The sequence below is a fragment of the Vulpes vulpes genome, chromosome 2, assembly GCF_048418805.1.
Source record: "Vulpes vulpes isolate BD-2025 chromosome 2, VulVul3, whole genome shotgun sequence".
In the NCBI taxonomy this organism is placed as follows: Eukaryota; Metazoa; Chordata; class Mammalia; order Carnivora; family Canidae; genus Vulpes; species Vulpes vulpes.
This window is the reverse complement of record NC_132781.1, coordinates 105895141-105917764: the sequence shown is the minus strand read 5'-3', so window position 1 is coordinate 105917764 and position 22624 is coordinate 105895141. Positions and strand designations below refer to the sequence as shown.

Genomic DNA, 22624 nt, shown 5'->3' with positions numbered 1-22624 from the left:
AATAGCAGAATAATTCTCAGTATTTTTTTCCCATTAAAGAAATAAATCCATTTGAGTTTATTTTTAAAATTACAAAACAACGCTAAACTAAAAAAGAACTGCTAGAGACAGTGTGTGATAAAATACATTGGAATAAACACAACTGGGGAAAAAAAAGAGATTTCTGAAAACTGAGCATGGAAGATTTTCAACACAGTAGCTGTTTGTTCCCTGAAGAATTAAACATTAAAACTAATATTTTTGCTAAGTATTTGGAATAAAGAGCTTTACTTTGCAAAATGGCTAAAAAGAACTCTAACACTGTGTTAAGAATAAACTGTGGTCAGTTGTTGAACATTAATCTAGTGATTAAAAAAATTGCATTCATATGAGAAACCCAATTTTAATTACCTGATTTAATTATTGCTAAAATGAATAGGAAATTTCCTTCCTTTTTAAGTTAGAAATATTGGTATGATAAATGACGGCAGAAATTTATTTATAAATATTTATCTTATAAAATGGATATATAAGAAATAAATATATTACACCTTGCAGCATTGGATTGAGTTATGTCTTATGGAATAAAAACGGTACCCAATTTAAAATTTTCTTTGGCATTAAAAAAAAGTTTCAATTTATTTTTGGTCTGCAAAACAAAGATAAGCTAAGCTTAACGAAGGAGACAAAACTTCATATACACTAGTTGTAAATGTTAAAAGATATAAAAATAAGTGTAAAAAAATTCTTATTTCTTCTCTGATTTTCTTTAGTGTTTTTCTCAATGAGAACAATGGGGGAATTGAGAAATGCACAAAAATGAAACATCTGGATTAGCTCCAAATTTCTATAAATCAAACAGCTCACTTCTCATGATTCAGCTCATGAGTTAAAGAAGAAATCACAAAGGAAATTAGAAAACATTGTGACTGAAACCCAACATATCAATATTTTGGTAGATGTTCAAGCAATTAGAGGGAAATTTATAGCACTAAATGCTTATGTAAGAAAAGAGTCGCCAGTCAATGATCTAATTTCTACATAGAGGAATTGGAAAAAGGGAAAATCTAACCTAAAGTGAACAGAAGATAGGAAATAGTAATAACAAAAGCAGGAGCCAATGGAATAGAAAACAAAGCAACAAATAAAAGAGAAAAAAGCACCTGGGTGGCTCAGTCATTTGAGCTTCTGAGATCTCAGAGTCCTGAGATCAAGCCCCAAGATGGGCTCCATGCTCAGTGCAGGCTCTGCTGGAGATTGTTTCTCCCTCTGCCCCTTCCCTCCCCCCTCACTCTGTGCTCTCTTTCTCTCTCTGTCCTTCTAAATAATTAGTCTTGAGAGAGAGAGAGAGAGAGAGAGAGAGAGAGAGAGAGAGAGAAGGAGAAAAAAGAAAAGTCAATGAAATAAAAAAACTGGTTCTTTGAAAAGTTCACTAGACCCTAGGTAGAGTGATCAAGCAAAGAAAGGAGGGCAGTAGAAGATACAAATCAATACAGGGAATGGTGAGACCCTACGTACATTAAAAGGAAAATGAGAGAATATCATGAACAAGTTTATGCCATACATGTAACAACTTGGATGAAACAGACAAAGTTCTTGAAAGACAAACTGAATGCTCCTCCCTTAAGATCAGGGTAGGATCTAAAAACAAGACAAAGATGTCCTTTTACACCAAGTCTACTCAATCTTGCCCTGACACTCCTTGTCTATGCAATAAGAGAAGAAAAAGAAATAAAGAAAAAAAGAAATAGAAGAAATAAAAGGTATGACTATGTAATAAACAATTTAACATTTTCCCAGAAGCCCTTAGCTTCTGGAAGGTAAAGCCTAAGCTCTAGAAATTTTATGCCTGAAAGAAATATCTTTGTTTTTTCTAAGGGTCATGGGTCATACTGGATATTCTATCAATATGATTTGGGGAGGGTTGCCCACATCAAAAAGATTAACAGTGTGAGTCCGGGTGGGAGCTTGATTACATCATATTGGACAACCTGGAGATGACTGAGATCAAATCAGTGGTCAATCAATTAAATGCCTTTGTAGTGGATCCCCAATAACAACTGTGAACACTGAGCCTTCGGCAATTTCCTCAGTTGGGGATACTCCATGCATACTGTTATGTATCCATATAAGGAAAGTAACATGTCCTGGCTTCATGGAGGATGACAACAGAGGCTGTGTGTTTGGTACTGCCCCAGGCTCCAACTTATGCTCTTCTTCCCTTGGCTATCTTTAGTATTTATCCTTTTCCTGTAATGCACATAGTGATGAGTATAATAGCTTTCAGGGAGTTCTATGAGTCTTTGAATGAATTATCAAATGAATTATCAAACTGAGGGTGATTTTGGGAAGCACTCAAATCTACAATTGGTATCAGAAGTAAGGATAATCACTTCTGGGTACTATTCCTTCTAACTCTGTAGTTAGCTAAACTCTTGCATATGCAGATTAAATTAGGAAAAAAATCAAACTTTTTATTCACAAGTGGCATGATAATGCTATAGAAAATTCTAGGAAATCAACAACCAAAAAGTTACTAGAATTTGTAAGCAAATTTACTAAGATCTCAGGGTACCCTGCTTGCATTTCAGGACTTAAACATGTGGATCAATGAAACAGAATGGAAGGTCCAGAGACAGAGTGTCACAGATGAATAGAGGTGTCAAGTAATTCAATGGGGGAAAGGATGGTCTTTCAGCCAATAGCAGAGCAACAACTAGATATTCTTATGCAGCAGTGAACTGTGGACCTTACCTCACACCAGACACAAATATTAACTTAATCATAGACCAAAATGTAAAATTGCAAAACTTGTAGGAGAGAATGTAGGAGAAGGTCTTGTGACTCTGAGAAAAGTGAAGACTTTTTATTTTTTTTAATAAAGGACAAAAACAGTACAAACTATAAAATATTTGTTTATTTTTAAAGGCTTATTTATTTATTTTAGGGAGATTGAGAGAGTAGTCTATAAAATATTTAAAATTTGGATTTCATACAAACTAAAAAATTTTGCTTTTTGAACATCAGTGTTAAGAAAATAATAAGCCAAACCATAAACGGAGAGAAAATATTTGCAGGACACATATCTGATAAATGATTTTGTATCCGGAGTATATAAGGAACTTTTAAACTTGATAGTAAGATAGATAATAATAAAAGACTCAATAATAAATGGGCAAAATTTTAAAAGACACATCAAAAAAACCCACTACGGGCAAATAAATAGTGAAAAGATACTCAGTATCACTAGTCATTAGAAAATGCTGATTAGGGGTCCCTGGGTGGCTCAGTCAGTTAAACATTTTGCCTTTGGCTCAGGTCCTAGGATGGAGACCCACACTGGGCTCCCTGCTCAGCGGGGAGTCTGCTTCTCTCTCTCCCTCTGTGTGCTCGCTCTCTCAAATAAACAAATCTTAAAAAAAAGAAAATTATAACAAACTCAATGAGATATTCTCACACACTTACCACAATGGCTAAAAATGAACAAAAACAAACCTCAAGCCCATGCATGCAAGTGCATGACACAACTATAACTCACTATGCTGGTGGGAATGTGAAATGGAAATGGTACAGCCACTTTGAAACACAGCTCAGCAATTTCTTTTAAAGTCAAACATACCCTTGCCATTACAGCTCAACTCCATTTGTGAATAAAAAAAAAATCCCCACAAATGCCTATAGCAGGCTTATTATTAATAGCTCTAAACTGGAAACAACCCAAGTGTTCACCAACTTGTGAATGGAGCAGCAATTTGTGGGACTTCCGTACAGCAATAAAAAGAAACAGACCACTGATACATGTAAGAACATGGGTGTTTTTTTCACATGCATTATGCTAAGTGAGAGAAGCCAGACTCAAAAGGCTACATTCTGTATGAGTATATTTATATGACTTTTCTGGAAATATAGTGATGGAAGATAGATCAAGGCTGACAGAGCCTGGGAGCGGGGGCTGGGTTAACCATAAAGGTGCACGAGAAGCTATGTGGGGTGATGGAACTGTTTTATATTGAACGTCCTTGTGGTGTCCTAATGCTTCAAACTGAACATCTAAAGACAGGGTGAGTTTTACTTTATATAATTTATACCTCAAAAAGCCTGACTTAAAAAAACACACACCAAACCCCATAGACTATGAAAAGGTACTTGCAATGTGTGTAGCTGATAAAGGATTAGTGTCTCAAATTCTAGAATAGGAAAGAGTTGCTTCCTATGGATTAGTATGAAAAAATTGTCTTTTAGTAGAAATATGGCCTAAAAATGAGCAGAAATTATTCAATTTGGGAAGAATGGAGTCAACATACACACACACAAAGCTACTCAGTGTCATTTTGGAAAGAGGGGATGTCAAACTGAACGTTGAGTTAGACAGTATTTCTCATCCATTAGATTGACTCAGATTGAAAAACTCGACCATTTTGTAAGTTAATAACATGTAACAGTGAAACTTACCTCCATGTCTTCTGGAACAGAAGTTTGGTATAATTATTTTGGAAAAAAAAACTGGTTTGGTACTATTTAGCAAAGTCAAATAGTGTACAATGTCTGATCCTCAAATTCTGCCTCTAAGCAGGTACACTTCTGACATTCACTTCTGACATTCTTCCACATGTGTCCCAGGAGATATGTACAAGGAAGTTTGTAAAAAAGGAAAAAGAAAACCCTCAAATGCTCATCAAGAGTAGAATGGATGAGTAAGTATGGTGTATCTCTACAATATTAAACTCTTCTGCAATTAAAAGAATGAACTATAAGCACACGTCCTAAAGTGGGTGAATGTCAAAAAACATTCATTTGAATGAAAAAAAATCACAGAAGCATAAATAAAAGATTTTGTGTAGATAAGGTTCAAAGAACTCTCTCATAGGCTACATGGCATGATTATTTATAAAGATGCACCTGAAGACAGGCTGCTTGGACTTCCGTTCTAGCCCCCCACTTCCTAGCTCCTAGCTTGGTAGTCTTCAGCTCCCTCCTTTTTTCTTCAGCCCCTTTTGCCAAAATTTCCTCACTTGTGCAGCAAGGATGCTGATATTTATTAAGATGTGCTAATGGGTTGCGGTAGCACATGGAAGGATCAGTACATGCTAGGAATTATTATTCTTCTCTAATCCATTAGGTGGAGCCTCACTGGTCCCAAGAGGGCAGGCAGGGCTCCCCTCATTGAGAACAGCAGGGAGCAGAAGTATGAAAATGCATGGAGACCAAGGCTCAGAGTGCAGTTGTCTCGAGTGACCATCATGGAAGAGTGGGAACCACTCAGGACTATGGAAAAGTAAAGGGATCTGGGATTGCTGGAGCCCAAATGACCACTCAGTCTAGAATACCAGCTGACATTTTTAGCTAAGTCCTTAATTGCCCTGAAGAAATAGAATTATGATAAAATCAACAAAGTCCTCACTTGCATAAAAACTATGTACAGTACATTTCCCAAGATGGTGGTCATTCTAAGCCTTTTCTTTGATCACTCTCCTCCTGCCTCTCAACTGATTGTGTATTGGTACTTTCTTCAAAGAACAGGACACAAGGAAAAATGTAGATTTTTCATATCTAAGAGTTAGCCATTTGTTTAACCTTTCATTATGCCAAAATAATTACTGGAGAAGTGAGACTTTCGGCAATCATAGATTTGTCTGTTTTATCTGGCTTCTTATCACAAGTTTCTATAGTCTGATTACCTGTCAGTGTGGGGAATAAAGGGATCTCTCATTTTGATATCCTTTAAGTTGATACCAAATGTAGTTTGCTCTAGTTTTCAATGGAAGTCTAATGGTGGATAGAAAATAATGGAAATTTAAAACTAAAGTGAATTGTGATTGCTAATGTGTTAGGAAAATTTCATATAGTTTTTACTAGTTTTTTTTCCAGAACTAAAGCTATTATAGTATTAGTATGGTATTATAGTATAACAACTACAATGTCTTGATTATTACTTACCCTCTTATTTCTACTTGAGCTACAGCAGTGATGTTGATTTGCAGGCTCACAAAATTGCTGTCTGGGTTGTCCTTGTTGGAACTACAACACAGTGACAATATGATTTGCATGTATTTTTCAGACATGATACAATATGCAATCATAACATTCTATATATTGAAAGAACAACAAACGCTACCAATACAATCATTCAGAAAACAATGGTATATCCATTCTACAAAACTGTAACCATTTGAAAATGGAAATGCTAAGATTCTCTATGAGTGAAAGTAATGTAATGACTTTCCCTAAGAAGATATCTTATTTTGAAAACGCAGCAGACTAGAAAAGCTTAAACACTTCTTTGTTTCAATGGCTCAACCAAGAAGGCAGTGAGCTGAGTTCATTTGCCAACCTCTACCTTGGACACGTTTCTGAACTTCTCTATGCATCATGTTCATTGTCCATTAAATGGGAAAGGAAGGGACTCCTTCCTGATTCTCCATGCTCATAAAGAAGAGAACTTGGATAAATAATCCAAGAGCAGCACATAATGGAAAAAGCTTTTGCATTTGGCTCTGGAATTCATTATACCATACATTGTTTTGGCAGCAAATTTACCCTCCTTGTGGTTTATTCCTGAAGTAGTATTAAAATAAGTGTACATTTATTGCATGTTCACTGGCTGATGAGGGTGCGGGGGCTGGGAGTGAATTAGAAGCATTGCCAATGGTGGGAAGAAGCAAGACCCCAGGAATTTGGGCAGCTCACATCAAGGTAATTAGGACATGACACAGACGTTATCAAGTGCATCAGGATCTCAAGATAGGAAGGGACACCTGGGTTGGCTCAGTGGTTGAGCATCTGCCTTTGGCACTGGTCATGATCCTGGAGTTCTGGGATCAAGTCCTGCATCGGGATCCCTGCAGGGAGCCTGCTTCTCCCTCTGCCTATGTCTCTGCCTCTCTCTGCGTCTCCATGAGTAAATAAATAAGATCTTAAAAAAAAAGATAGGAGGAAATGAGGTAACTGATAAATATTAAGGAGTCCATGTGATGTAATGAACACTGGGTATTATATTACATAAGAATGGTGAATCACTGACCTCTACCTCTGAAATCAATAATACATTGTATGTTAATTAATTGAATTTAAATTTTAAAAAAGATTCTCAAGATAGAAAGTGCATGTTTAATAATGTTTCTTTGAACAGTGGCAAAATTATTTTTAAATCTGCTGGTTCTTTTATCTCAAGCAAATATAATTACATATGAAATTTAATATTTTTAAAAAGAGATTTATTTATTTGAGAGAGAGAGAGAGCATGCAGCAGGGCAGAGGGAGAGGGAAAGAGAAACTCAAGCAGACTCTGCTGAACTCAGAGCCAGAGGTGGGACTCTATCTCACAACCCTGTGATCATGACCAAGAGTTGGGTTCTTAAGAGACTCCACCACTCAGGTGCACCTACATATGAAATTTAATTTTTAAAAAATGCACCTGCGAAGCACCCAATCCTGTAAAGGAAAATGAAACATGGTCTCACAAGACGTTCAGCCAGTAGCTGAGCTTTGAATGCAGATGCCAGTTGCCTTTATAACCCTTTTGTGATTTCACTGGAGTCACTGTCATATTCCAAAGATTATGCAGCTTTCAGCAAGCAGATGTGGCCACACCACCCCTGACAGGTCATGTTTATATCCAGGTCTCATTTAGAAGAGAAAGCCTCCTCTTTTCATCATCGGCTTTCACGGAGATTCAATGGATAAGCTTTCACACTGCACTGGTGGTAATGGTATGTGTTCTGACTAGCTTTTGAAGCTTTCCAAATGTGGGGGCTGGAGAGGAGATGATAAGAGTCTGCTTTCAAAGCAGGAGGAGACAGAAATGTTCCCACAATGCTTTTGAAAAGTCTCGGCTGATTGTATATACTGATAAGGCCACTTAAACTGCAAACACACATAAAAGATATAAACAGGCCAATGTCAGTCTCATTTCCTGTAATGGGGCATCACTGCTAGCCTTGTGATGAGCCTAGGGGGACTTGTTCATCCCTGGAAACCCCAGTTTCCAGGCTGCTTTATTATTATCACATCTGGGGGAAATCAGACAACTAAAAGGTTTTTTTTTAATAATAAATTTATTTTTTATTGGTGTTCAATTTACCAACATACAGAATAACACCCAGTGCTCATCCCATCAAGTGCCCCCCTCAGTGCCCGTCACCCATTCACCCCCACCCCCCGCCCTCCTCCCCTTCCACCACCCCTAGTTCGTTTCCCAGAGTTAGGAGTCTTTATGTTCTGTCTCTCTTTCTGATATTTCCCACACATTTCTTCTCCCTTCCCTTATATTCCCTTTCACTATTATTTAATACCCACCATTTGCTTCAACGTGGATGGAACTGGAGGGTATTATGCTGAGTGAAGTAAGTCAATCGGAGAAGGACAAACATTGTATGTTCTCATTCATTTGGGGAATATAACTAAAAGGTTTCTGTTGTGTTTTTTTTTTTTAATTACTGAATTACTAACCAGCAAGAGTCATTAAGTAATTCTACTTGTTGCATACTGTGTAGTTCCAAATGCATTATGGGAAACTCTGTAGTTTAGAAATTGAAATCTCATTGTTCTACACCTTACCTAGACTTGGTTCAATTTTCTAGTTCTCACTGCTCTGCAGCAGTAGATATAAAAATTACAAACAAAAACAAGTTTCAGTTTAGCTGTCCCACAATTTCATTGCATTTTGTTTCCATGTGGTTAAAATGACACAATTGACTTTACTCACAACACCCTGAAAATGTATATAGATGTTAGGCACTGAAATCGTCTTTGGACAGAAGTCTCATCTGAAGCTTGCAGAGGCTATTTGACAGTGAGAGCAATGGCAGACGTGGAGACTAGATCGAGTTCACTAAACAAAATCGTCCTCTGTCACACAGCCTTGCCATGACACTTAGTACTGCAATCAACCACTGGTATCAACAACATCTCCTGGTAAGAAAGGCACCAGGCTTGATATACAACTTAGATGCTTCCTTGACCTCTTTCCTGGAAGGAAACCTCCCTTGCTAATACCACTGCTATGTTCAAACAAGTCATCCATCACTGGCCTGGACGCTGAGCTATTTATATCATTGGTGCTAGTTCTACGCAGGAATGAAGGATTTCCTCTCCACGACTACACCCTATGTCATGCACAAGGATAAACATGTTTTTTACTTATCACTTCAATGCTTTTTTCTTTTTCCTTACTGTTTCCCAGTTTGGGTTTTCTAACATTCCCTCTGCGCTTTCTGTGGTCTTTGGCACATCAGCAAATACAGTGTTCATCTCACCATTGCCAAGGAAGCAATTTCAGTGACATCACGAGGACCTATTTGTATGTGGGAATTGCTATCTGAGAACCACTTCACACAGGGAGGAGAATGTTTACATGTCACACAGAGCCACGACATGAAGAGACCATTTAATACAAACATTTGGTAACATGAAATATTTTAAGTTTATTAATATATAAGGTCTCATTTCTCTGTTGGGTTCTGTTTGTGGAAAGGGGCATTAAATGTGGGTAACAGAGGTCAATGTGGTCAAAAGCTTAAGAATTTAGACTTCAGAGCACTTGGTTTAATTTATCTTTGGTTTTAACACATTTACATTGAATGCAAACTAGCCACTAAATACTTATTTATGTCTTTGGAGTTGGCCAGGCAAAGCATGTAGATTAATGCTCACCTCAGTGTTAAGTATTCTCAAACAGATAGAAAGATAAAGTATTCTCTTTATCTCTGAAATGTCTGGTTTTGGAATTTGATGCTTTATGTATGTTCCTGGATGCTCTCTAGTTCTACATTTCTGCCTTTTTATATTTTTTTCAGGTTAATGTTAAAACAGTCATGAGTTGCTATAGCATGTAAGGATGGAATATAATCATGGTCCATTCTTTTAGATGAAGGGGGATGTTGAATTGTGACCATTTCCGTTTTCCATCAAATTTAATACTTCATTGCTGAGTTCACTATTTGAATGATGATCTCCAGGATGGATTTGGAGAAGGCATTTAGGACATCATTTGTTATCCTTTGCTCCTTGGAATGAACTACTAGTTACACTCATTCTATTACCTGTAACTGCAATCAAAAGTAAGAAGGATGTGTCAAGGAATTTGCTTTGCATCTTTGCACCAGATTTTCTTTCTAAATAAAGGCTTTAAATTTCATGACAGATATATCTTCATGCCATTGCAGGACCAATGTCACAGACAGTGATGGTGAGAAAAAAGAAACTTTAGGCCACTGTCTGAAGTGATAGTGGCCCTCACTATGGAGTGCTTTACTTTTTTCTTTTCTTTTCTTTTTTTTTTCTTTGAAGACTTACAAATATTTCTCAAATGAAAATATTTAGGACTACCTGAAACTTCTGGAAAATACACATTTATAGAGATACAAAGAAGTGATTTAATAAGCTTTTGGTAAAATGATATTATAGAATTCATTCTGTCTGCATCTTACCCCTAATAGGGTAAACATTTTTTAAATCTCTAGCAGAAAATATTAAATTAAACTTTTAAAAAGACCTAATTACGATCAGAAAAAGACCTAAGGTAAGTTAGAAAATCTTCCTTCCTAGAAATCTATCATAAAATTTAGGGGGTGTGGCTTGTGATATGGGTTGTAGATTAAAATTTTTTTTTTAATTTTTAAAGATTTATTTATTTTAGAGAATGCATGAGTGGGAGGGGCAGAGAGAGAAAGAGAGATAATCCCAAGCAGACTCCATGCTGAGTGTGGAGCCCAACTCAGGGCTTGATCTCATGACCCTGAGATCAGGACCTGAGCCAAAACCAAGATAGTTGCTTAACTGACTATGCCATCCAGGCCCTTCTAGGTTGTACATTTCAAAAATCTGCTATATTCTTATAGAGTTTATATATATTTTAAAAACCCTAAACGTTGAGTCAAAGTAGCTGTTAAGAAGTAATCCATTGCACAAAGTCAGCACTCTCCAATCACTTCTTTTGGACAGAAGGTAAGTTTAGAGATTAAGCCACACTGCACACTAGGATTTGAGAACCAAATTGTAGAGACTGACTTCAGAGTTGTGTTATAGTTAGAATAAGGGTTCATCACACTGAGCATATGCTATTTATACCAATGTTGTTCAAACTTTTAAAATTGCAGACTATAAAAAAATATATATACATTTCACAGGGTGTCTTACTATATACACATTTATATTTATCTAATTGAATTGTTTCACGAACAGGAAGGACTCTGATACATTCCATTCTATTCAATCTCCTTTTTCTTTTAATACTGGCCTGCAGTCATTAAATTGATCCCATTACTGGCTAATGGCCTGAAGTCCACAGTTGGGCTTTCATGCACACTGTTCCCCACTAGTCTTCCCACTCACTAAGTATTATTTTCAGCCATGGAGTATTAAACAGAATAGACAGGGAAGTAGTAATTACACTTTTATATCTGAAAAGGGTCTTAGAAAAAAGTGGCAGCTACTTAACATGCTTTGGCTTGTAGTTACCAGAAAAGGCCCTGAATGAAGGCTCTGAACCAATATATGATCACACCAGCTTCCTGCCACAGTGCTCACAGTGAAACTATCAGAGACTCATTATTTCTTGAATAGTTGGATTTCAAGATTGCGAATGCATAATCCATTTTGTTTTTTTGCAAAAATTTGTATCCTCAGGGATTAGCTGACCACCAGCTGAGAGCAAGGTGGGAATGTAGTTGGTGAGAGTGGGAGAAGGAAAGTGAATCAGAATGAGGACAAATGGAGGTAAATGGGGGTGGGAGGGTACCCAGAACAAAATTTCACTAAAATAACTTGGCTCATATAATGGATCTCTTTTCTAAAACAAAACAAAACAAAACAAAACAAAACAAAACAAAACAAAACTGAAATAACGGGAACAAAGGAAAAATGATCTGTGAAAGTCTGAGTTCTAATTTCAGGAGACCTTTTAAGGTTAAGGAGCTTGGAGAGTGGCCATTCGTTTCACTATGGATTTCTCTAATATTGAAAACTGACCATAATTTTAGGCACTCAAAGATCTGACCTTCTGATTTGGAGATCGAAGTTAATGCTCATGTTTGTTTTCTCAAGACGTGGAACTGCAAATCGGAGGCCCAGAGAATACTAGAAGAAAAAAAAATCACAAGACACTAAGTTTATTACAGGGAGGGACTTTATACGCAGCATAAAAATCTTTTTAAGTCATCCTTGCAAATCCCCACCCTAGCTTGCTGTCTTTTTCTCGGATTCCACCCTGGGTTGCTGGGAGGAAATCATGCAACTAAGATTGCAAGGCCCAGACAGTTCAAGTCCCTCTACATTGTGGTTTCTTCCCTTCATTTAGCCCTGTACGAACTCTTCTCTGGCCACCTTCCTATGTACTAAATTAAAAACAACCTAAATATACGAGAGATGATTGATTTGGAAAACTGTAATGCTTGTGTTTGATGCACATTTAGGTAGCCATTGAAATCATGGTTGTGAATTCTATGCAAAATGTGGAAAATGCTTCATTGTAATGATGATCCATAAAGAAACAGATTACATAGTTGTATGTACAATGTGTTTCACCTATTGTTTTAAAAGTTTATCGATGGAAAAATTACAGGAGTGAGGGTATATTGTAAGAAAATATATCAGAATAACATCCTGTGGTTATGTTAAGGTATGAGTGTAGGGATTGTTTTTTCCACTTTTCTTTATTTTCCAAAGTTTTATACTTGAGCTTATTTTTTTGAGTACAGATTTTTAAAACTTTGGGAAAAGTAAATGCAATGATACTATAAATAAGAAAGTAAAAACAAGAGCTAAGTAATTATATGACTTACTCTCCCATGTACTGTGCTAAGTCTTATGTGCCTTGCCTCACATAATCATGACAACCACCCACAGGTAGGTATTATGATTGCTGACATTTTACAATTGAGCAGTAATCTGAGGATTAGGGAGATCAAGTGCCTTCCTCCAGGAGCACAGCAAATGAATTGTAGAGTTGGAGTGGAAATTCCTGCAAATTGACTCCAGAACCTGTTTTCTTGACCACTATATTATGAGAATCAAATCAAATCATGAGTGATTCAAAACTCATGTTAACACGAACAATAATAAATCATTGTTTTTATCATAAACCCTCATCATCATTTTACTAGCCCTTACTGATTATGCTGCCCACCAGGTACTGCCCTAGTGGCTTTATTTACATCATATCGTTGCACTGCTCCAAACATTTCTAAACACAGAAATTCTCCCATTTCAATGTGACTTGTCCAAAGTATCACACTGAAAATGGCAAAGCTGGGATTTAAACCCAGGAGTGTCTAATTATTAAACCTATGCATCCTTATGCCGCAGCCACAATGAATTCCTTAATAATAACAACGTACGATTTTTGGTCAGACCTCCAGGACTTTGCACATAAACTTCTCTCGTCTATGGAAACCTGTTTAAACATTTCCTGCTTTTTCTACTTGAAGAGGTTGTACTCATTCTTCAAAGCTCAGGACAAGAGATCCTCCTGCAATATACTGTCTGGTCCCACAGGCCAGGTCAGGCAGAAATTTTCTCTTTCCCTGTCTCTCCTTTGCTACTCTTCCCATCACTCAACCTCTAAGGTTGCTAATTTCAAGTTTCTTATTGAATGGGGATTGTATATTTTCATCTTGAGGTTGTGAGACTCTAGCTTAGGATCAGGCATATAGAAGGGGCACAATACAAATGATTGAAAGAATGTGAAAGAGTGTGCTGTTATTTGCATAGTTCTAGGGATGGGGATCTTGCCATATTATGATGAAGCCTGGCTAATGTTGGTCTTCATTGTAGAACAATTTAGCTTGGGACAAAGACACAACAAAGATATGACAATTTCATATTGATAAAAGACCCATGTGTTTTCAACTAGAATCAAACACCAGATCTCTGGGCACTGATTCTAAAGAACCTCTGTGGAACCACTACTTTTTTGTTTTCCTGATTGAGAGATTGTATACATTTTTATGAATCCTACTGGCACATATATGAAAGTGACATTACTCCTCACAAATCAGAATACATCTAAATATTACCTTGAATGTTTTGTTAAATTAAAATAAAAAGTCACTTGACAACTATTTTTTAAAATGTTGGGACTGAAATAAATGATGGTGATTTATGATGTTTTTTAATATTTAGGACTGCTCTTACATTTGGAATTTTACTACAATCTGAGGAGATTACTTTTTTAAGTACGAAATGAAGAAGTAAATAAATCAAAATGTTTTATAACAAAACAGAATGCAATAAAATTTGATGTATTTAAGGGCATTAAGGGGTGAGATAAGAAAGCTATTAGGTTTCTTCCACTATAGACCTCACAGATAAATGAATACAAACAATTTACTTCCTTGACTTCCAAAAATTATTTGTTGGCTAAGTGGATTGACATCCAGTCACATAAACACATTTGTGGTTAAGACCACATGGCCATTTTTACCCTCCACTTTGAGAATCACTGGTGGCCAATTTTTGTTCCAAGATTACTGTTGGTTATTAATGATCTTAGATGATCTCTGGTTTAGATTTAACACTTTCAATACTTGAAAAAGGAATGAGTGCCTGGTCACCTATTTATTGAGATATTTATTTATGGAGATATTTATTGAGGTATTTATTATAAGAAGTTACTCTATGTACTTAAATGGCTATTGAATAAAATAAACTTATTGTCCACAAGTAATCTTGAATGAAAAGTTCCTAAATCTAGAAACAAAGAAAGAGAGAGGAAGAACATGTCCTTATTCTCTCAGAAGCACATTATAAATCATTATTAACTCTTTCTTTTTCTTGCTACAATTTTATTATTCTTCAATTAAAATGCATGGAAAAATACAGACCTGGTAAAGCTGACTCAAAAGCTGGATTATGGTAACATTTTAATATAAAATACTGTGAATGATATTCATACGGGAAATATGTCAAAATAATAGCTTAATCACCTTTGCTAAAATCTTTAATGATGTCATTTCTTAAGTCATTTACTGATTACAAAAAAAACTGCTGTGAAATTCAAAGAAAAAATATCCCAAGAAAAAAACCTGTACCAAAAAGAAATTCACAAATTTGTAGCACCGAAAAGACATGTAAGAGTAAAGTCAAAGAAAAAAGCACATGAAAGTATTCGTGTTTTTGTGTTCTTAACCTCAGATTCCCTACTCTCGATATGCTATAATGCTAAATCCACCACTGTGGTAATTTCCTGCCTAATTTGTTTCACTTGCCAGGTGCTAAATGGTTGAGTGCTAATTGGGGAGCTTTGTATTAGCTCTCTTAAAAATTCAATTAGAACTTAGTAAGGTCTTCTGGTTTTCTCTTACATTTGTTCCAGCCACCATAGGGTTCCCAAGGTCACACACCACCATCCTGGTTATATTTTCCATCTCGTACTCACAACTCAGTGGTCGCAACCCCTGCAATGGGAAAGAACACCAGCATGGAGCTCAGTAGGCAGATAAGTTATATCCTGTCCCAAAAGCGATGTGTGGGCCGGAAGCTTCTCTTGATTTCAAACACCTGTGTGGGCAACTGTGCCCAAGAGTTCATGTGTAACCGTTAAGTCAGAAGAGAAACTTGATAGAAAAAAAATCAAAGTTTAATTATAGGAAGAAATTGGCTTAGTCAACATACTTAGTACATTTCACTGAGGAGGAAAATGCTTAATACATGAAATAATGAACATTTTAGGAATTATTTTTATTATTGCTACTGTTAAATTTGGGCCATGAAGATCACAGGTAAGTAAACATCACTGAACAAATTTATTCTTGCAAAACTGAAATGACAGGTATTAGCGGAAGCTATCATACGACTCAATGAGTATTTTGCAAGAGAATTGCTCTGAACACAAATTTTTACACACCATGGTCCCATTTTGAGATTACATGACCAATCTTAGTTCAACCCTCTAAACACTTAAGATGGGAAGAGAACACTTTTATGTTTACCTCGTGCTTCATGTCTCCCTTCTTCTACTTATGTCTTATTCTCATTAGAAAGTATCAAACTCAAGTTTGAAGAGGTGCTTAAAACTATGCCCTGGACAAGTTCAAAAGGTTACACCAGATGAGAAGTAAAGGAGCTATATCTTTGAACTCCTTCCCTCTGTTCCAGCTCTATCTCGTTTTCACACTACTCCCAGCTGCTTTATTTTTTTTTTCCCAGCTGCTTTAAAATCCACACCTTGCTCTCCATCCTGAGCCCCTTTCCATTTTTCAAAACATAATGTCCCTATGGCCCTGCTTCACCTTTGGTGATAGCTACAAATGTTACCCATTATTTCCCTCTAACTTACTAAGTGCCACTAAGTGCCACCTGTCACTCTCATTCCCAGAGATAAGCTTGCAACATGAAGACTTTCACAAAGGAGCAGCCTTTTGGGGATTTCTGCCCAAGGAGAGGTCCAAGAAGAGGGTTCTCTGAACACGAGGAACATTTGTCCATCTGTCGGCTCTACTGAAATTTCAAAGGAAGTAATGTGACTTTTCATGTAAAAGTTTCAGAAACCAGCCTCCATTCCATTCCTCCTACTTCATTGAGAAAAAATAAGATCCAATAAGAAAACGACAAATACATTCAGGTAAAGAATTTTGTAAGTAAATCATATGCTTTGAGGAAATTAACTTCAGAGGAACAGGGTTTTTGTGTGTGTGTGTGTGTGTGTGTGTGTGTGTGTGTCTGTTCTATTCCTAGTGCCTGGAGTAGTGTGGGGCAAAAAGTAGTAAATGGAAGATAAAAAGAAGTAGCCCATCCTACTTCCTAAGAGTCTGAAATGAAATAGAAACCCAAGTAACTATAAAATCCTCCCTCCTGTAATCAACCCCCACTGAAAAGTCTGTTTAGACTCATAAGAAAGGAGTGAGTGACTGGTATCTGGAGGCAATTTAATAATGCTCTCCCCAAATAACCCCAGTGACCTGTTAGTATTCTAAGCAGCTAAGAAACATAGTTTCAAATAGCTGTTAACATTCTTTCTTCTGAAAGGTAGAATTAGCATGTATTTAAAATCTTAAGGATCTATTACTAACCCTAATCACTCAGTCCTCAAAACAGCAAAAAAGAACCAGCAAAAGCTCTTAAAAATGTCCGTGAGTCCTTTGAATATAACTCAAGGACTTAGTTTCTATAGTAAATATTTTTATCTTATCTAAAGGTTAAAAGTTATATGTACATTTTTTCCAGCTTTCTAGAAATAGTTTTTTTCACATCAATCAAAGATCTTTTCTTTCCCCCAGTTCCCTCCTCCACCCTTTTTCTTTTTTTAACCTTTATTTCCTTTCTGTGAGTGAGAGAAACAATGATTGTTTTTCTAGATATTTCTAGATTATTTTCCTTAGCTGCTCCAGGGACACTGTTGCTCTAATCCATTTATAGCTCTTAAAATATTATTCATTCACTAAAAATATTTACTGCGGACCTGCTGTTTACCAGGCATTGATAAAAAAGACTCCTTGTCCTTACTGAATTTCCGATGATCATAACAACTGTAAAAAGTCACAAGCAATTGTGACAAGCAATGGAAACATAACCAGTGCAGTTTGAGTTTTATGATAGGAGAGAGTCTTAGGGATAGAGGGGGTCATGCACCTAGATTTCAGCACCAGAAACGCCATCCTGAAGGAAGTGAGGTCAAAGCTTCTGGGAGGCAGTGTAGATCAGTGGTTAAGAGCATGGGATTAGACCTAATAGTGGAGGTGTGAGTCTTGGTTCTGCTACATAATAGTTGTGTACCTTTGGGCCTGTTACTCAATTTCTCCGTATCTATAGACTGGGGATACTGATAGACTTGCTGTTTTTCTATAAGGCTGTTATGAGGATTAGTAAATTGAATCCACATAAGATCTCAGAGCAGTACCCAGCACATTTCAATTGATGGATATTGTACAACAGTGCAAATGTACCTAGGGCCACTGAACTGCACATTTAAAAAGTGGCTAAAATGGTAAATTTTGTATTATAAATTGTTTACACCAGTAATAATATCAATAATAATCATAATATAAAGCACATTGGCCCTTATTCCTAGAAGAATTTAGAAAAAGCCACCAAAGGGAAATATGAAGTCTGGCTCAGTGAAGGTTTCCAGAGAAAGAGAAGGTCAGCGTCTACATTTTCGAAAAGATGAATGTTTTCAACAAAAGAATAACAAAATTTACAATCAGATAATCCTAATATATTTCCCCCGGAGAGAATTGTCTAAAAAAAAAAACCTTGAACGGAGTTTAAATAAAAAGGTACACAAACCTCAAAATGCTTCAAAACAAAGAATAAATTAGAACGTGGCTTTAGTCATGTGAAATTCAAAGACCGAGCTACATCTCTGCCCAAGAAAAACTGATGGAAGAAAATTAGTTAAGGACTTCTTTGAGATTATGGATAATGTCTGTTGTGAGGTTTAAAGCCAAAGATAGAAGTGATAAAGGTTCTCCCATATTTTCCATGCAACAAAGCAAACAGTACACTGGATGTTTGCTACAAGAACACTTTAGAATAGATGCTTTGTTTAACAAAGTCAGGGGTGGACTGACGTGAAAGAATCAAGTGAAAATATGAGTGGAGCCTTGGAATTTTTTGTAAAATAACACACTTGAACTTTTTTTTGTTTGTTTATATTGTATTTGCATGTGAGCGTGTATCAGTGATACTTTTCTATACATTTCTGTAACAGGAAATCATGATTTTATGACTGTCAAAGATACACGATTATTACTCACCTGAATTTATTTTTTTACTAAGAAGATAATTTAGCCAGAACATAAACCACAAGACTAGAGGCTTGAGTAGAGAATTTTACTTTCCTTATGTTTTTCAATGCCTGTAACGTAACAACATCACAACAATTTGCTAACATTTCTGTAGAGGAAATATTTTTCACTGGAGTATTGAGTCATTCAAAGAACCTTATGCCTGGTTCTGTGTGCGGTGCAGTGATGGCCAGGAAAGAGTGGTAGGCTAGGTCTCCACCCTTGACTGTACATTTCTGAAGACAAGGGATTCTCTCCGTTATCCTGCCATATACTTATAATGGCTTTTTGGGACCAGTGATTAAAAACACAGCAGAACCTAAGGATACCCTGAGTGGGAAGATTCATGGACTGATAAGGAAAGATTATTAAAAACAAACAAAACAAAACATCAGTGTCAGTTTAATAAATGGTGGCACTGCCCAACCGACAAATGACGAAGACCTGGCTTTTCTTGGTCCTGGTCCCAAAACGGTGGACCACGAAGGAAGCAAAATGAACGTGTTTCCTTTCCAGTGCCTGTCTAGGCTGTTATCAGCGCTCAGCTGGGACTGGTCAGAGTCCATAAGCTTCCTCCGTAAGCAATAATGAAAACCAGACCTTCCGGGACCTAAAGGAACTAAAAACAAAGGCTTGAAAAGGGCCTGTGAGGGTGGGAGTTAGCAGGGGAATCAAGCTGATAGATGGCATTAGTGAGTTTCTCCTCTGAGCCAGCTGTATTCTCTTCCTTGCTTCAGCTCTCAATCTTTGGCCAATTTATCTGCGCTATGGCCAAGAAAGACATGAATACTGCTTAAGACCCCCCCCCCCTTCCTTCCTGGCTCATTGCTATTATGATTACCAAAGGTGCCTTTATGTCCTCCTTTATTTGGGAAGAAAGTCTCAGCTAAGATGGCTCTACTTAACATCAATCTAACTTCAAATATACAACTAGTTCTTTTCCTACTTTGAATAATTTGCAAGGCATTACCTTGTTGCTGCGTTCAATCCCAACATAATCTGCCTCTTCTGGTATTATCACAAAGAGTTCAGCTTCGTAGGCACCTTCTCCTTCATTTCTTGCATTGATTATGAGCGTAAGATGGTTTTCATCTCCAATGATGACCTGATGCTTATCTCTAAAAAGGCAGTTTAAAAGGAATGTTAGGTTCCATACTTCTCTGGATTCACTGATACTTTATTTAAAGACTTGGGAGGAAAGAAGGAAGATGTGGGAATATAAGACTTGGACAAGAAGATGGTTTGCCATGAGAGGGTGGTGAGAAGAGCCCAGAGAACCACATCGGTGTGGGCAGGGCAGGACAACATCCAGTGATGTGCTGGTAATATTTAACAATGTATTCTCAAAAAAAAAAAAAAAAAAGGGAGTACCAGTTTGTAGCACTTGCTGATTCCAGTGGTGTAAATCCTCCCACTGTGGTCAATTTCAGGCTACTGACATACTTAACCATCTGCCACCAAAAATTCCAGGAAATTTGACAGTTGTCTCACAAGCCAGAAGGAGGCAGCTCCCCACATCACTGCACACGCTCCGCAGGAAGAAGAGGAGTAGTGGGAGAGAAGGGAGATGGTTTAGAAATGAATGCTGTGTGTGTGTGTGTGTGTGCGTGCATGTGTGCACACGTGGCAAATGAACTGTAAGAGGGAAGAAAGAGGCAAAATAAAATAAGATCTCAAATAGCTGACTGAGGATTTTGAGGAAATTAAATTCTCTCCAAACCTCAAACTGAACCAACATTTGCAAATGACTTTTGCCACTTTGACTCTTAGTCAAAGCTTATTGCTTAGGACACTGGCTAAATTGTGAAGTTTGGGGGAAAAAAATCCCCTGCAACGTTGCCAAGCAATTCCAAGCACTGATGGGGGGATAGGCCTTGGGGGTGTGTGCTGGGGGGTGAGGAGCATGAATCTCCTTTTCCCCCACAAAGGATGTTTTACATCATGGTCTCATTTCTTTCCATAATAAAATGCAGTGCACTTACCAGTGCTGGACTGGTGATTCTCCATTAGAGGCAACTGGGAAGCACTTTGATTCTTTTTTTTTTTTTTTGAAGACTTTTAATTTATTCAGAGACAGAGAAAGAGAGAGAGAAAGCATGAGCAGGGGGAGGGTCAGAGGAAGAGAAATAAGGAGACTCCTCACTGACCAGGGGCCAAACGGGGCTTGATCCCAGGACCCTGAGATCATGACCTGAGCTGAAGGCAGATGCTTCCCCAACTGAGCCACCCAGGTGCCCTGAAGCACTTTGAATTTTTAAAAAAAATTTATTTATCCATGAGACACACACACACAGACACACACAGACACACACACACACACAGAGGCAGAGACACAGGCAGAGGGAGAAGCAGGCCCCACACAGGGAGCCGGATGTGGGACTTGATCCCGGGTCTCCAGGATTACGCCCTGGGCTGAAGGCAGGCGCTAAACCACTGAGCCACCCAGGGATCCTGCACTTTGATTCTTAATGTTATTTTGGGACACTTCTGCTTTACTCCACAGAGTGCCACTAATTTTTTTTTTTAGCAAGTTAAAATTGATTTCATTTTGACAATTTTAAGGATGCTTTTGAGTCGTAATTTGGGTAAGGCATAGATAGAACCAGCCTGAGTCCGCTGTTCATAGGACTGACGCAAGTACACACGACCTGAGTCACCCTCCAGATGGGTTCATTTTGTTTTTTTTTTTTTTTTTTGTTTTGTTTTTGTTTTTTTTTGATGGGTTCATTTTGAACAAAAAAATGTTTTTCCCCACTTGTGCTGAAAGATGAAACAGCCCAGGCAAAATCTTAGGGTGTGTCACTTGACACCGGCGACAAAGAACTGACCCAAGACACAGGCTAACCCAAAGCATAGCCAAACTCAAGAATTTCATGCAGAGTGTTTTTTTTTTTTTTTGTAGTAGTTGAAAGTGTATGCTTTCTCCAGAGAAGCTTTAAATAAACACCTGTATTCCATTAGATAAAGCGTACAAGTTTATTTATTTAAACTTACGGTCTAGCTGAGAGCTTCAAGTCAGGAATGCACATGTTGTCTTCTCCACAGTCCACCAGGATGTGAGCCTGTGTTGTGCAAACAGGCATCAGGAATAATGTGGGTAAACCTGAATCATATCCTCTTTTTTGAAATGTATGAAGGATTCCACAAATTAAACCAAAGCTTTTCATTTCACTCAGTGTGATTGTGCCCAGCTAGAAACCCTATGTGAGGCAGTGATCTCCCAATACAACCTCATTGACATAACAGCCCGATTCCAATTCATCCTGAAATGTCCATAAACACTCTGGCAGCGTTTTGAGGATCATGGGCTATCTTGCTTCCATCACGGCCACATTTTGAACAAACTAAATCTCATTGCACAAGGAGAAGGGCTTCCGAAAACACAATAATGCAGTGTTTCAGGAAACACGTTGGGAAAGTCTCCCCAGTGTCATGAGTTTATGTGCAGGAATGAAAACAAAAGAGGCTAGATTTGGTCTGAAGGTCACAGGAGTGATGCTCGAGGCCTGAGAATCAACCATCAAAGACTGCCAGTGACCTACCTGTTGGGTAACAGTGTTTTCCCTGTAGTAATTCAATATTGGTTTCACTTCCAGGCCTTCCTTAAAGGTGGATTCGTCCAAACTGTAATTCAAACTAATGTTGATTGGAGATAATTTATCTCGGAATTCAGTTTCATCCTAGGGAAAATAATCACACACTCAAGGAAGGCTCTGGGAAATAGCTACAAGATGTTAGTCTGTGAAAGGCAGGCGACATTTGACTTTAGCCAGTAGAACTGATCAGGGACTATCATGGCAGCGGGCCCAGGTACATGCTGATTCGTGGGGGAGATGGTAGCCAGCTTAATTAGCACATGTTCGGGGATGATATTGTTTACAGCTGGGGTTTCATCGAAATAAATGCTTCTGGAGGCAATCTTC

The 22624-nt window shown here is 37.5% G+C and overlaps 1 protein-coding gene across 2 annotated transcripts in view; it reads right to left on the bottom strand.

Annotated features, from left to right (window-relative positions):
• The window catches only part of ITGA8 (integrin subunit alpha 8), a 168266-nt gene that overhangs the window by 42696 nt on the left and 102946 nt on the right, over positions 1-22624 (bottom strand). For both annotated transcript variants that reach the window (XM_072749444.1, XM_072749443.1), the window contains 6 exons: positions 22244-22381; positions 21696-21763; positions 19672-19819; positions 15279-15371; positions 11975-12054; positions 5917-5997 (listed from right to left, as the gene is read on the bottom strand). In XM_072749444.1, the coding sequence (XP_072605545.1) occupies positions 5917-5997; positions 11975-12054; positions 15279-15371; positions 19672-19819; positions 21696-21763; positions 22244-22381 (608 nt within the window). The remainder of the gene's footprint in view (positions 1-5916; positions 5998-11974; positions 12055-15278; positions 15372-19671; positions 19820-21695; positions 21764-22243; positions 22382-22624) is intronic.